The 14676-nt window shown below is 32.8% G+C and overlaps 1 protein-coding gene across 2 annotated transcripts in view; it reads right to left on the minus strand.

The window, feature by feature from the left end:
• The window catches only part of CNTN6 (contactin 6), a gene marked incomplete at both ends in the record, with an annotated part of 294022 nt that overhangs the window by 85000 nt on the left and 194346 nt on the right, over positions 1 to 14676 (minus strand). For both annotated transcript variants that reach the window (XM_080913827.1, XM_080913826.1), the window contains one exon: positions 3771 to 3955. In XM_080913827.1, coding sequence (XP_080769953.1) covers positions 3771 to 3955 — 185 coding nt within the window. The remainder of the gene's footprint in view (positions 1 to 3770; positions 3956 to 14676) is intronic.

Below are 14676 nucleotides of genomic sequence, written 5' to 3' on the forward strand. Positions count from 1 at the left end.
GTCCTTGTAGACTTGTACAAGGCAGAGTATCTGTCTTTCCTTGGAATCTCCGGATAGGTCTAGCTAGACATTTTACATTAATGTACCTAAGTTATTTAGAATCCCAGTACCCACACAATGACCTCACAAATGCCTGTAACTCTTGCTGCTGCAGGTTGTTATGACTGTATTTTCACAGTCATTCAAAAACCACTTCAAGGTGCTATTTAAGAAGTCAAAAACCAAATTCTGTTGAGTACTGTTGGTGAATGTTGGTACAATTGAGAAGTTTGAGGATAAATTTTTATCAAGTGGGACAAAAATTCAGTCAATGAAAGACGTTGACTCTCAACAACTAGGTACCCCTTGTTTTAAATAAACTTCTAATGAGTCTTCATGAACTATTATATACTTAGGGAAAGCTAAGAGATGCCGGGATGCAGAGAGGTATGTATTCATTGGTTCCTGTCTACCAGTTATATGCTGATAAACTTCCGCACCTCCTGTTAAAACATGTAATGGTACTGAATAGGCTGTTAAGAGGTAATACAAGTAAAATTGAATATGAAACAGTACTTAGCATGCACCTGATATTAAACTATTTCAGCCTAGTCCTCTGACATGTTATGCTGCACTTGCTACACCGAATAGAGAAGGAATTGTGCTACGTGGAGTTGAAATACTATGTACCACAAAACCTGTGTGTCTGATTTTCAGACTTTTCTACTGTGATACATGTTCCCATTAAGGCTCTGTGGGAGCTGGTCACCAAATAGAAGGAATCATGGTATCCGTGGGTGGTGAGACTTAGCCTCTGATTATCTCTGGTGGAAATCAGCTCCATTTCCAATTTTAGAACATCCCTCCTGAGGCCTTGGGAAATAAATCATTCCAAGGTTTATGAGAACTCCATGCACTGATAAAACTCAATCTTCTTTCTATGTGCTACTAATAAAATAATTTGTAAACGTTTATTTTAAATTGTTACAATACATATTTGACCCAAGAAAAATACTTTATAGCTTATGAAGTATGACATACGTTTAAAAGATTTATCTTTATTTTAAATTATATATGTGTATATGTATATTCACATGTGTGGAATTGTGTTTGTGTGTTGGTGCATGCTTATGTGTCTATGTGTATGTCTTTTTATGGGGATGAGCATGTACTGAAGAGGTCAGAGGACTCGATCTCCAATGGAACTGGAGCTATAGGCTTACTGTTGTGACATGTCAGATACAGGTTCTTCAACAGTAATACATGCTCATAAGTCTAAACCTTACCTGGAGCCTAAAGTGAAACATACATACAGAGTAAACACACACACATTTTTAATGCAATAATTGTAACACTAAGACATATTTATTTACTTAATGTGTATATTAATTTCATTCCTCCCACTCTAATGAGAAAACTCTTAAATGTTTGTGTATGTAAGATACACAGAAAAATTAATTTAATTATTTGAATTTACCATGTTAGATATGTGTTTCCTACCACTAGCTATAAAACTCTAACTACTATGAGTATTTTATAATTTCTGTAATTATAGTAATACATTAGAGGTTAATTTTAGGGGTAAAACCAGCAAATGTAGACGGACAGGCAATGCAATCAATCCTGAGTTTTAACTTAAGCTTACCAGTATAAAAAATAGTATTTTTTGATTTCCTTTAGGCATTATTTGACTCTGACATAAGACAACTTCTCTATATTTTGTGGCATGTAGCATAAAACATGACTGTAATGGATTAGTGATTATTTCACACGTCAGGGTTGCTTTGTTTTGTTTTTATTTAAAAGGAATGTTCCTAGCCATTAAACAGCTGACTATCTCTGGTGATACAGACTTGGAACCTTGTGTTTGAAGACTATGGTAGCATAGATTCCAAGTTTAGATGATTCTTCAGGGTTTCAAACTTAAATTTGACTATCAGTATCTTTGAGATCTTGTTAGACTAATCTGAAATCTCTAAACTATAACATCACTGAAAATTACTTATGCCTATGATTACTCTAGAAATTATGAATTTATATAAAAACTCAGTAACCTAACTCTTTATAACCACATAGATTTTGATAATTTTATTCTGATTAATCACTTGGTGGCTCCTTTTCTACTATATGTAAAAATATTTCCATGAAATATTTTTATTAAAACTAAGCTAAAACTTGTAATATCTTCAGTATGGTAAAACTATCCATTGTTTCTTACTAACAAATTGCCAAAGATGCCAGCTGACAATGACTTTTTATTAAGTACAATACTATTGAAAAATAAAATTATTTTGCTTGGCAAGCATCAGTAAAATTGTAGAAAAATAATAAAAGGGGCATTATAGTCTATTTATAAGAAGTAACTTCCACTTCAGGTTAAAATGGGAAATTCTACATAAAATGGTATGAAATGTATCCAAAGGTACACATGCTCTCCTCACAGGATATCCAGTCATTACCGTCATGGGATAATTATAATAAACTTTCAAATTAGCCAAACATTATTTTTAGTAATTTATCAGTGGTAGAATCAGAATATATAGAAAATTACTTTGGCTACAAGCAATACAGTTTCAAGATGTTCTATATATTAGGTTCTACAAATATTTTAATATTTTCTTTACATATTTTATAGGTTTAATATATTTTTAAAATTAAATGTTGGTGCTCCAAAGGTGGAGCATATCATCACATATCAGAGCACCGACTGCTCTTCTAGAAGATTGATGCTTGAATCACAGCACCTGTATGACACACTTTTCCAGTATCCTAGGCAGCATGCACAAGTTTCTTGCATAAGGGTGGTGCACAGAAAAACACACATATGAAAAATAATAATAGAAAAATTCAAGGATTTTTCTAATTTTAGTATGAAAGAAAAAAGACCTAAGGATAATACTGGGAAACACACATTTATATTAACACAAAGTATCTAGTTGAAATGATATTAGAAGCTATGATAAAAGTATATTATGAGGCAATAAACTGATTTTTATGTCATCTCCAGATAAACAGACAAGTACTAATAAATGGAAGTTAATAATACAATCAGTCTATTTTCCTATTTACTTTTCCATGTTGTTTGTAAATCCTTATCAGAATATTAAGATTAGGGTTATTTCCTTTTTAGTATAGAATAGAGGTTTATTGAGGGAATTGGGAGAGGAATTAAGAGGATAGTGGAGGCAGAGAAAGGTAGAGGGGGAAATAGAGTAGGGACACCTGTCATAGCAGAGGGGACTAGGGGGAAGGGAAGGGAAGAACAAGAGCTAAAGAGGAGCAATAGAGCAAGAATGGAAATGTATTTTAATAATGAATAGCTTGTGTGATAAACTTTAATGTTAATATGAAACAACTAACATTCTCCAGTCAAATATAACAAGCAATGTCATGTATTATGTATATGGTGTGTACAGATGTGTATGCATATGCACACATACACATGTGGAGTACAGAGTGGCTGTTCCACCTTAGTCCTTAGACAATTCTGTTTGAACTTGGAGTTTGTCAGTTGCATTGACTGGCAAGCTTTGCTCAAAAAGACAATAGTATGTCCATCTTTTTGGAAGTTAATGGAACTTTGAATTCAGCTACTAATACTTGTAGCCCTTCTATCTACTAAGATACCACCTTCAAAATCTGTATTTTAAAGAAAATCACCCTACCTAAGCATCCAACTGGAAATGGGACTTTAGAATTTCACTCATGATACATATGTATAGTAATGTTAATGTCTTCTAATTGCTTTGAAGCATAGGAAAACAAATCATTATGCAATTCTACTTACTCACCATAGAAAATGAGTTGACCCTTTGCAAGGTTTCTCCCTCGAAGGTTACCTGCGATGCACTCATAGAAGCCTTCATCCTCTTGTTGGAACTTGGGGATTTCAAGGATAGCTTGAGATTTGCTGTATTTGACTTTCCCTGGCATCGGGCTTCCATCCAACCTTCTCCAACTAATATCAGGGACTGGACTAAACAGTTACACTTTATTAGAACAGACGATGATATTTGTTATGACATCAGGGTAAACAAAAAAAAACCTTGATTTTAAGTCTCAAGAAAACAATCCAATCTATTAGTGTGATTAGTTTTTCAGTCACTCATTCAGCCATCGATTTAAGAACTTGCCTCCCATTGACAAGGCATTGTGCTATGTAATAGAATACACATGTTCTCTGTCCTCACAGCGCTTATGCATTAACAGAGAAACATTATAAATGGCATGTAAAAATAAATATCTTTGAAAATTGTAATAACCTAAAGAAAGATAATAGGATGCCAAGACAGTAATATGATTTGTTCAATGTTAATGTATTGATCATGAAAAATTCCTTTCAGAATATAACAATTAAGATGAAGGCAGAATCTACATATATTTAGACATTCTAATTTAAAATTATATGTTCCTCTATTGCAAATTAGCACTTTACACTAAAGTATGCATGACAGGTGACTTTGGTTGTTAAGATTATAAGGCAATGCAAAACAAATCTACATGAATTTAAAAGCTAAGGCTCCATGTCCTCTAAAGATCATAACTTATAGTAGATTTACATATACCTGTCTCTTGTTAGGAAATATTTAGAAAGTTTCCTACTTATAAATATTTAATATTTTAGTATAACATGGATACCTTTAACATAAGGAAAATGAATTAAATTAAATTCCTAACAGCAATCAATGAGTTGAAGTTCCGTGGTAAAGGAAGCCACATCATCATCTGCTAATGAAAACACAGCATCCCTACTTTAACTTTAAGCTATTGCTCATACCATATAGACTTTAGAGCTAGATATCTCTACTCTATTTGTAGTTCACATTTATATGGGCAATGATATTAGTAAGTCTTTTTGCAAAGTTCATTTATCAGTCTTGTCAAAGATGTAAGGTGGTGTCTTTAAATCCCCAAGGGTGGTGTCACAGAACCTTCCAATCTAATAGAGCAGACACACAAGGATCTGTGGAGTGTGAGCAGCAGATAAGTGACAGAAATGAGTGAAGGTTCAAGGGAATCCTTGGAAATAGCCACATACTTGCCAAAGCTAGGAATTCTTACTAGCTAAAGATTACAATAGTCCTATTACATATATCAAAGTCAAATTACATGGTAAGCTATTATAGAAATCCATGCAGTGGTCATAAAACCTTCCCCAAACCAAAGCTTGAGTTGTCTTTTTCCCACAAAATTAATATACAGTTTCCCAGAATAGTTTGAACTTATTTTACACAAAATATGCCAGCATTAGTTTTTATCTTCTTAAAATGTCTCTTTCTACAACTTTATATCAACATTTTAGTAAACTGGCTTATTTCATACAACAGTTACCTTTAGGTAAATGCTTTCTCTTATTCACTGATTTTCTCAGGCTCCTAATGAGTGAAAATAAAGTTCTTCAGAAAAATATATTCATACTTAAAGGTATTCCCCAAGTCTGAAGCATTTCAAACTGTATGTGATATTCAATTGCTACTAGAAAAACATCATCTATGTAAGCACAGTAATGTTGACTTTGGGTGGTTGTACAACTACTTTCATTTATGTTCCTTTCTACTGACTTCTTTCCACATTGATCATATACTTATAACCTGTATGATCAATTACAAGAAAATGCTTATATTAAAAGAATATCACATTGCAACCGACACATCTATGGTCTCCAAAAAATGGGTCCCTATTTTCACTGGTCCTACTAAGTGGTACCAAACATAATAGGCTTAAATTATTTCAACTATTCTGATTTTCCAAGACAAAGCACTCAATGATTTCTTTAGATTTTCACTGGTAAGTCTTCTTTGATGGTAGAAAAGAAGCATAGTGTAGATACAGCTTTGTAGTTTTGTGTAGTGCAGCAAAAACTATACACTGTCAGTCAGTGCCCCACAGCCATTTCTTCTAATTTTGGTGCTCCAAAAATGCTCTGCATCCCATCACAAGAGTTTCTATAGCTGTGGCAGTTTTTGTCTTCTGTTGTCTAACTGTTTTAGCCAACTATAGCTGAACAGACAGCTGAAAGAATCTAGATACATCCATGTCCCCAAGAAATTTCACTGTGGCTGCAGGATGACACTGGGTGTGACTTCATTTTGCCCAGACCTCACTTAGTGGACTAAAGGTGATTTAGAACTTTACTTGATACTGTAATGATCCTGCACTTCTACCTTGTTTCTCTGCCTAGGTTCTTCCTGTTCTTCTGGGTACTTCCCATGAAGTCTTATTATAATCACTTTCAATATATTATCCTTTCAAAGTAGACCTCCTAGAAAAGCAAACAGTTAAAATCTCCTTTCATTCTAATCATATGCTACTTTAGTTAAAATACCAATGGCAAGGAATCCTTAAATGTGTCTCAGCATGATGTTTCTAATATAGATGTTACATTTGTACAGAAATGGAAGTCTATAAAATTAAGCAGAAGTGACATCAAATGCATGCAGTGGAAACCTAGTGCAAAACTATGCATCAGGAAATATATTCTCAGAACTTACTGTCCTACTGGAACAAAATTATACCAAGCCAATAGCCAAAAGCAAGAAAGATGAGACAATATGAACCTGGGAAGATATAGAAAATTTTGTGGTAAAAAGGGGATAGACAAAATAGAAATTTTTTTTCTGATTTTACTTGTATTTGGGAAAATAGTCTCTCAGAATATGAAGTAATGGAAAATGTTTTCAAGATTAACAGCATAGTTTGCACTTTGTTGTTAGGATTGTTTTGCATTTTTCAGTCAGGTTCTTCCTGGCTGGCCTGGAACTTCATTTTTCTTTAAACTTTTTCTTGACTGTGAATTTCACATCATGGACCCCAGTCCCACTCATCTCCCTGTACCTTTGTATCTTCCCTCAATTTTGCCACCTCCCTGCCCTCAAAGAAAAAAAATCTTGTCATGGAAATTATAATGTGTCACATAATATTCCTTTCTGTACACACACTTTTAATTTCAAATATTCATTGGAATGAGTCATTGGTATGCTTAGAGGCTTCTGTCTTTTGCTACAGTATACTGGATGGAAGAAATAGATGCATAGTTCAAAGAAAATATTAAACCTAAAACATGGTGGGCACTCTAAAAAGACTAAATATGAAAATATTAAGAATAGAGGAAGAAGAAACCCAGGTAAAACACATAGAACATGACTTTAACAAAATCATAAGGAAGAAATTAAAGACTTTCTAGAATTGATTAAAATAAATACACAGCACATTCAAACTTAAAGAACACAAAGAAAGTGGTTCTAAGAGGCAAGTTCATAGCACTATTACCTACATTAAAAAAAATAAAAAGCTTGAGTGATCTCATACTACAACTTAACAGCACATCTGAAAGCTCTAAAAAACAAATAATAAGTAAACCCAAATGAGTAAAAGTTAAGATATAACCAATCTGAAAGCTAGCCTGGAACTTCTTATGAAAACTTAAAAAGATCTGCCTGGCTATCTTTTTCTGGATGTTAAAATTAAAGGTGTTGTCCACCATACCTGGATTAGAAGACATTAGGTCATAATAACTTTCAATTCTGAGAATGAAGTAATCAGAGTTTTGAATTTGACATCTCCGGGTAATGTTAGTTCTTTAGTTATTTTAAGCTACTTACTTTTAAAAGAACATTGGTTACTTTCTATAAGTAACTCAGTTCTAATTGAGTATGGTGGCACATGCTGGTAGCCCAGTTATTCAGGAACTGTTGTAGTTAAATCATGAGTTTAAGGCTACTTGGGATACAATCTGTGTTTAAAGATAACCTCAAAATTTTAAGTAGGTTTTTTTCTCCAAAAATGTCAATAAAATTAAAGGCTATAGATAAAACAGAGTTTTTAGGTACTTTTCTAATTGGTAGGAGGTCCCTCTTCAACCTCTACTAGCTTACACCACACTTCTCTTTGGTATTCATTAGATCCAAATTGAATAGGAATCTATACATATAAATTTAGGAGAGACAACAGCATTCAGATATTGTCATCATGGGCTGGTGTGCAGCACATAGTTACTAGGACAAGCCAATGAGAATTCCCTTTGAGACTGGCATTGTTTTAGGAGCAGTCTTGAAGAGAACATATCCTTCCACTAAAGTATAAATTTTAAGCTTCACACTAGGAGATGGAATTTCAAGTTTCTAGTCAATAATGCACAAGCAAACAGACAAGTTCTTCATGAAAATCAAAGCTAATACACAAGAAATTTATCTAAATCCTTTACATTTTATGTACCCACATACAAACAAGCATGTAAATAAACAAACCTACAAATCTTACAAAAGACCAAAATATTCCAAACTCTCTTCTAACATGTGAGCTTGTTAGTACATACATTCTTGTCTTTGTCCTATTTGGATATTTTTATATTTTTTCTAATGAAGAATAAAAGGACTCGAAAAACCGGAATTCATAAGATATAGGTTCACTTAACATCAGTGTGGTTTAATTATATGATATTAACAATTCTTTGTGCATATTTTATATTCTAGGTATTTTAAAATCATCTTGACAGCAAAACACTCAAAAATCAAAATTCTTATCTTTTCAAATGTTCATTATAACAAAATATTTGGCCAAATATGTAGAAGATTTTACAGCTGGTATGTAAATGTTTGGATATTTCAGACATCATGGCCCTCCTAGATAACACTGATATTATAGAGTATAGAATTAGAAAATAAACACTAATTATTGAATTAATAATTTTGAGGAAATTTCCATTTTATCTTACAACCTTTTAAAGTATCTAAATAAAATATTTTATAGTAGCTCAGATGGAGTGTCAATACTAAACTTGGAATCATGACACTTAAACCATGTTAATAGTGATATTTAAAGTATTAATATGGTATTTTATCCAAAATATACCATCCCATTCAAGTAATAATGATTATAATAGAGTTGTATGCTATTTATATCAGGTAGAGTAGAATGTCGATTTTACATTTAGCTATATTTGTGCTATATTAAAAAGCAAGTGAATATATGACTCATTGAAATCATCTAATGGGAATGAACAGATATATACTGTCTTATTGTGAAATGTCAAAAACTCACGTGTTTTAAATGAATAGTCTAATTCACATTAAGACATATATTTAAGCTATCACTACACAATTAAATAATTGAATGTTAGAATAGTCATGTCAAAAGTAACAACTTTGTATTTGGTGTGTGTGTGTCTCTGTGTGTGTGTGTGTGTGTGTGTGTGTGTGTGTTTGTTTAAGGAACCATATAATGAGACATTTGAAAAGTATTAATTGATAATTTTATCATTAACTGAGTTTTGCACTCCACACCACAAATGAAATGGTTGTAATGGTTTATGTACAGCCCTCACAATATATTTTGTGCCTCTTATCACTTAATGAACAAGCAGTAACCCTAATTCTATTTGGTCATGTTCAAGACTTGATGACAAGTGTACAGATTCAGGGGAACGCATAATTTTTACTTTGGAGATACTTTTTAATGGTCTCTCTCAATGTCAAGAGACCATTGTTATAGATAGAAAATAAATTCAACACTGTTCATCAAAGAAAAGAAACAGTGTTTAAACACTGGGAAATAAAAGTAATATGAATAATAATCATTAATTGAGTAATTGCTATGTACCAGTTACTATGACGGGTGGCTTCCATATGTCATTTGAGTTAAATTCTCAGCTGGAAGCATCTAACAATGCTAATTACCTGTTCAGAATGGTACTCACGTTTAGACAGATGATTTATCCTAAATTATTGCCTGCCAATTTTCCTTGTCTTGAAGTTCCAGTGGAGGCTAATTAATTGTGATCCACCCTCTAATCCTTTTCTGTTGCCACCCTTTCGATTATAAGCACAGATGACTCTTCCCTTCTTCTGTAGCTATTCCCTTCGATTCTACCTGGTTTGATTATGTTGCTGATACCAGCCCTGCCATGTAGAATGGTGGCTCTTTATTTTAATAAAAGTAGACTTCTCTAATGTTTTGTTGAATTCTTACATTTTATTTTATGCACAAGGGTGTGTGTGTGTGTGTGTGTGTGTGTGTGTGTGTGTGTGTGTATGTGTGTGTGTGTGTGTGTGTGTGCAGTGTATGCTGTGTGGCATGCCATCAAATATGTATGGAAGATGATGTATAGATTAAAAGGAGTGTTTTCTCCTACCATGTGGTTGTTGGGCATTAAATCCCCAGGTCATCAGGCTTCATATCAAATGCTTTTATTTGCTGAATCATTTCACTACTAATAAATAAAATGATATGAATGACATAGTTTGTATATAGGTCAATATAAAAATCTAACACCTTAAAACATCAAAATAAGAAGGCTAAAATGTTGTCTGTAGGTTCAAAGACAAATATATATATAAATCCACACATAATTTAGAACAATGGTTTCATAAAAATGAGATTAATTTAAAATCTAAGAAGTAAAAACAATGCACACTTAGAATTTAATCACCCTGAGAATATCTTGGGGCTACAGGAAAATATCTGAATGGCTCTCTTAATGGAGATTAATTTTTGACTAGATTTATAAGGAGTCAAGCTAGCCCTGCTGTTCCTCATCGCTCTATCTATGCCGATGAGTATTCTATCTGTATTTCTCTCTCAGTTAAAAACTTCCCACTGCTTTTTTCCATGCATTATAAAGAATTTAATCTTCAACACAAATCTTAATAATAAAGAAAATCAGGCAAAAACGATTTTGTCTTCCAATGTTTGCTTGTATCCTAGATAAGGACTTTTTCACCCTCTGATAGTTCACAAGGAGCATTGTTAAAGCCCTCTCCTTTTATGTTCCTATTTTGTAAACCATTTGCCTATAATGTAAGTTCTGACAGTTTTAAAATGCCACAAATATAAAAGCAAGCTCTTCCTTTTTTCCTTCTTTTTCTTCACTCTCTGTTTGTGCTTCTTAAATAAGCAGTGTCAGAAATGAAGCCTTCCTCTTCCATTCTCTCACATAGTTATGCCTTTTCCGAGTGAGCAGCCTATTAATTTTATCCAAAGATAGAGAATGCATTTGTTAACCATCTGGCCTAGTGCAACCTGAATTTCAAGTTAAATTAAAGCTTTCCACATGCTAGTAGGAACCATGCTTCAATTCGATACTTTTAGCCCATAAATAGAATGTTCATTACTACTGCTATTTGGGAATTATATTTCTACTGAGTTTTCTAAACTTAGTTTTCCACAGATTAAATCCAGGCCAACCTAAGTTCTCAACTCGAGACTGGTACAGACAGTCTCCTAGAATGTGTTTACAATTATTCTTAACTTAAACCTAATTTCAAAAAACTAGCCAGTGACCATTTTCAATCAGAGAGTGAAGCAGCAAGATCATTGAAGAAGGCTTTTTGTTAAATTTTAAAGCTGGGCACTTAGGTGCTTTCATTTCCTCAACTAGAAATATCCATTAGAAGGCCTTGAATGTCAGAATCTCCTATGGATGCATAATGTCACTGAATAGAAAGAAATACAACCATTGTTGAAAGATTTGAGTGGTTTAACATAATGATTTGCTTACACTTCATTGGTTTATTAGGAAAATGATTGTGTCCTATACATCCTGGCTTTCCATTCTCTGATATTGGAGAGTTGAGTTGACCATGAATGTGGAGCCCACATGAAGGAGATTAGTGGCCTTACTCTGTGCAAGACCACATTTCAAATGACGATGGAACAATGTGTGAGCTTTCACCAGACACAGAACCTTCCAACTGCCTTATTCTTGGACATTCTTTCCCTCAGAAATTAGAGAAAGATACTTCTATTAATTATAATCTACATATGCTAGGATTTTGTAATGCTAGTCTGAGGGGGCCAACCCTAGGTTTGATTGAGAGGAGATGTTATGAATGCACAATTAATCCACAGTACATGATATTTAAATTTCACAAATGGTTTGGTAATAATAACAGTAGGTGAAAAATGGCACTTGTAATGAAATAAAATGTAAGAAATGTTTATGACTTGGCATTAGGTATATCACTTCTCTAGAGGAATGTCATGTTCTCTTGCACACACATTCAGTTGAGATTCTAATTAGCAAATAAGAAGATTAAATTGGGATTTAAGAACAATAGAAAATAGCAATAATAGTAAATTTTAAATATAAAATTTGAAACAATATAAAGTCAAAATAAACTATTAAGATTATATTACTAACAGGGTCCAAAAGTTGCCATTGTCTAGAGTCAATAATTTCCCCACTGATCTTGTTTAAAGGTTTATTTGTGTGTTTGCTTTCCTGAGTGTATTTGTGTATACAAAATGAGAGCAAGCAAGCAAGCAGGTACTTATAAAATCAGAAAACAGTGTCTAATTTTATGTAAAATGAATTACAGTTGGTTGTTAAACCAGTAGATATAGTTTTAAGGAACATCACTCAAGTACTATGCAAGAGATTCAGGTGGTTTAAGTACTAACACTGAGCCATAATTTCAACTTCTACTGATTTATATCTGAGAAAAGTCAGCATTAATTTATTTATAGATTATAAACCTCTCCATCATTTTAAAATGTGATGGAGCTGAAAAGGATATCACATTTGACACAAAAATAATCTGTGCGTATTCTATTAATGATTAATAGCAGCACTAGATTCATACCTCTACTACACTAGAGGAAGTGAAATATTGTCATATTTTATTAATAAACAAGGGCTTATGTTCCCTCTATGTAGTTTTGACCCTATCTCAATTAATGAATTATGAACATTCATATAAAAAGGTAGAAATAAAGAGGTATACTAATGTTTACTTATTTGAACATTGTAAGAAACATTTATTTAGTACATATAATATGCAACGTACTAACAAACTCTGACACATATACTTTGAAAAACAAAACTACTCATAACAACATTTGAAGACAATAAATAAATAAATAAATTGCACATATTCAAATTACACAGTACATTAGAAAATAAAGTGGAACACCAAAGTGTTCCATAGTCATTAAGCACCTCAACACCATAACTCTATTGCTCTTGCAAAATCTATACAACAACAAAATAAAATCAAACCATGTCGGGAACCATCATAAGACAAGCTAATACCCAGCAGATGATCTTCCTGATATAAGTCTGCTTTGATTTAATGAATAATCCATGACAGATTCCTCCCATTGACAAGGCCCAGGAAAAATTATTTTAGGAAAGGTTCTTGCTATTAATATAATTTTTCTGTTATTATTATACATATATAACAATCTCTACATATCAAACCACTTTTTGAGCATATCTTTGCAGAAAAACAAAAATGTGATGTCTTGTAGTGATGCTATATAAACAAATAGATGACTTTTTAATTATTAATGATAATCCTATAAGAGTTCCTAAAATTGTATCAGTATGTAGGAAGCACTCTTCTCATGGAACTGGTATTTGGTCCTTTCTAATAATCAGAACTGCAATGAGAATTCTGCCATTCTCCTATGTGTCACCAGTTAATTGCTCTTAGATAGTAAGCAGACATTCTACTATTCAGTACGTAAAACTATTTACTCAAGGTCATAAAAAGTGAACTAATGCTTTATTATAGGTGTTTGGTCAAAAGATAAAATATTGACTGGGTTTATATATACAAAACTTCATTAATAACTTGGTTATGTTTTTTAAATCTCCATGAACCTGTGTAGCTGTGACAGGACATGAATGTTTAGCCACATAATTATTCCTAATGGATATGCATCTAAACATTATCTGTTTTAAACTTCAATTCCAATTGATGATTTTAAGTATAAATTTATAGTGACTTTTTAACATGTGATCATGTATTCTGAATGATGAATATGTGCTGAAGACAAAGAGAAGGACAAACCTGGGATAAAGATAACTTTGTACATGAGAACTTTTTAGACAGAGCCAAACTTAGAAAGAACTTAGAAATAAAGACATAGCATCGGGAGAAAAAACATTGAGAGGAAGAACATTATTGTGACAGCAGAGGAGGAGGAAAGAACAAGATTAGAAGGAGAACACAGAGTGGAATACTATAGAAACTACAAGTAACAAAAATGTAGAGGGAAAGAGGAGAAAAGAATCCATAGAGAGAGCAGAAGGAGCAGGCAGTGTTCTCTTTATCATGGAAAAGGTTTTTTTTTAATAATATGACAAATGTAGTCTTTTTTAAATGAACAAAGCTTTCTTTTTGCAAATTTGGGTTTAATTCATTTAGCAATAAAAGGTTAGAAGCTTTTCCTTTTTCTATGCAATCAAAATTGGAACTCATTTTTCATCCAGAATAAGTTCTTTTTGCACTGGTGCTTGTTCATTTGCTCCAAATGCATATGTAAGTATGGATGTATGTTTGCAAGGATGTAATTATGAGAATGCATACATGCTGAGCCTAACTGGTTTAAATAGAAATGTATAAATGTACATGCATGAATCTGTATATGAATTTATGTGAGGATATGCATATTTGCTTATATAAATTTTTTTTCTTTTGCAAGCATGATTCTATTCTCTTGGTTCAGAAGAAGTTTACTGCCCCAAAGGTCCCAATAGCTGGACAAGCAAGAAGCATCTGGAAAGGGGGAAAGGCTCTAGCAATTAATCCTAGACTTAATCTTTTGCTGTTTTAGAATGGAGTGCTAAATGCTAGAGACTTGCACTTTCTGGCCTCACAGAAATACAGAAGTCAGGTCACCTACAGTACCATAGTAATTTAAATGTATATAAGTAAGCTTTTTATTATTATACAGGAATTCTTAATAGCCCATAAG

This window comes from Micromys minutus (assembly GCF_963924665.1).
Source record: "Micromys minutus genome assembly, chromosome: 3".
Taxonomy (NCBI): Eukaryota; Metazoa; Chordata; class Mammalia; order Rodentia; family Muridae; genus Micromys; species Micromys minutus.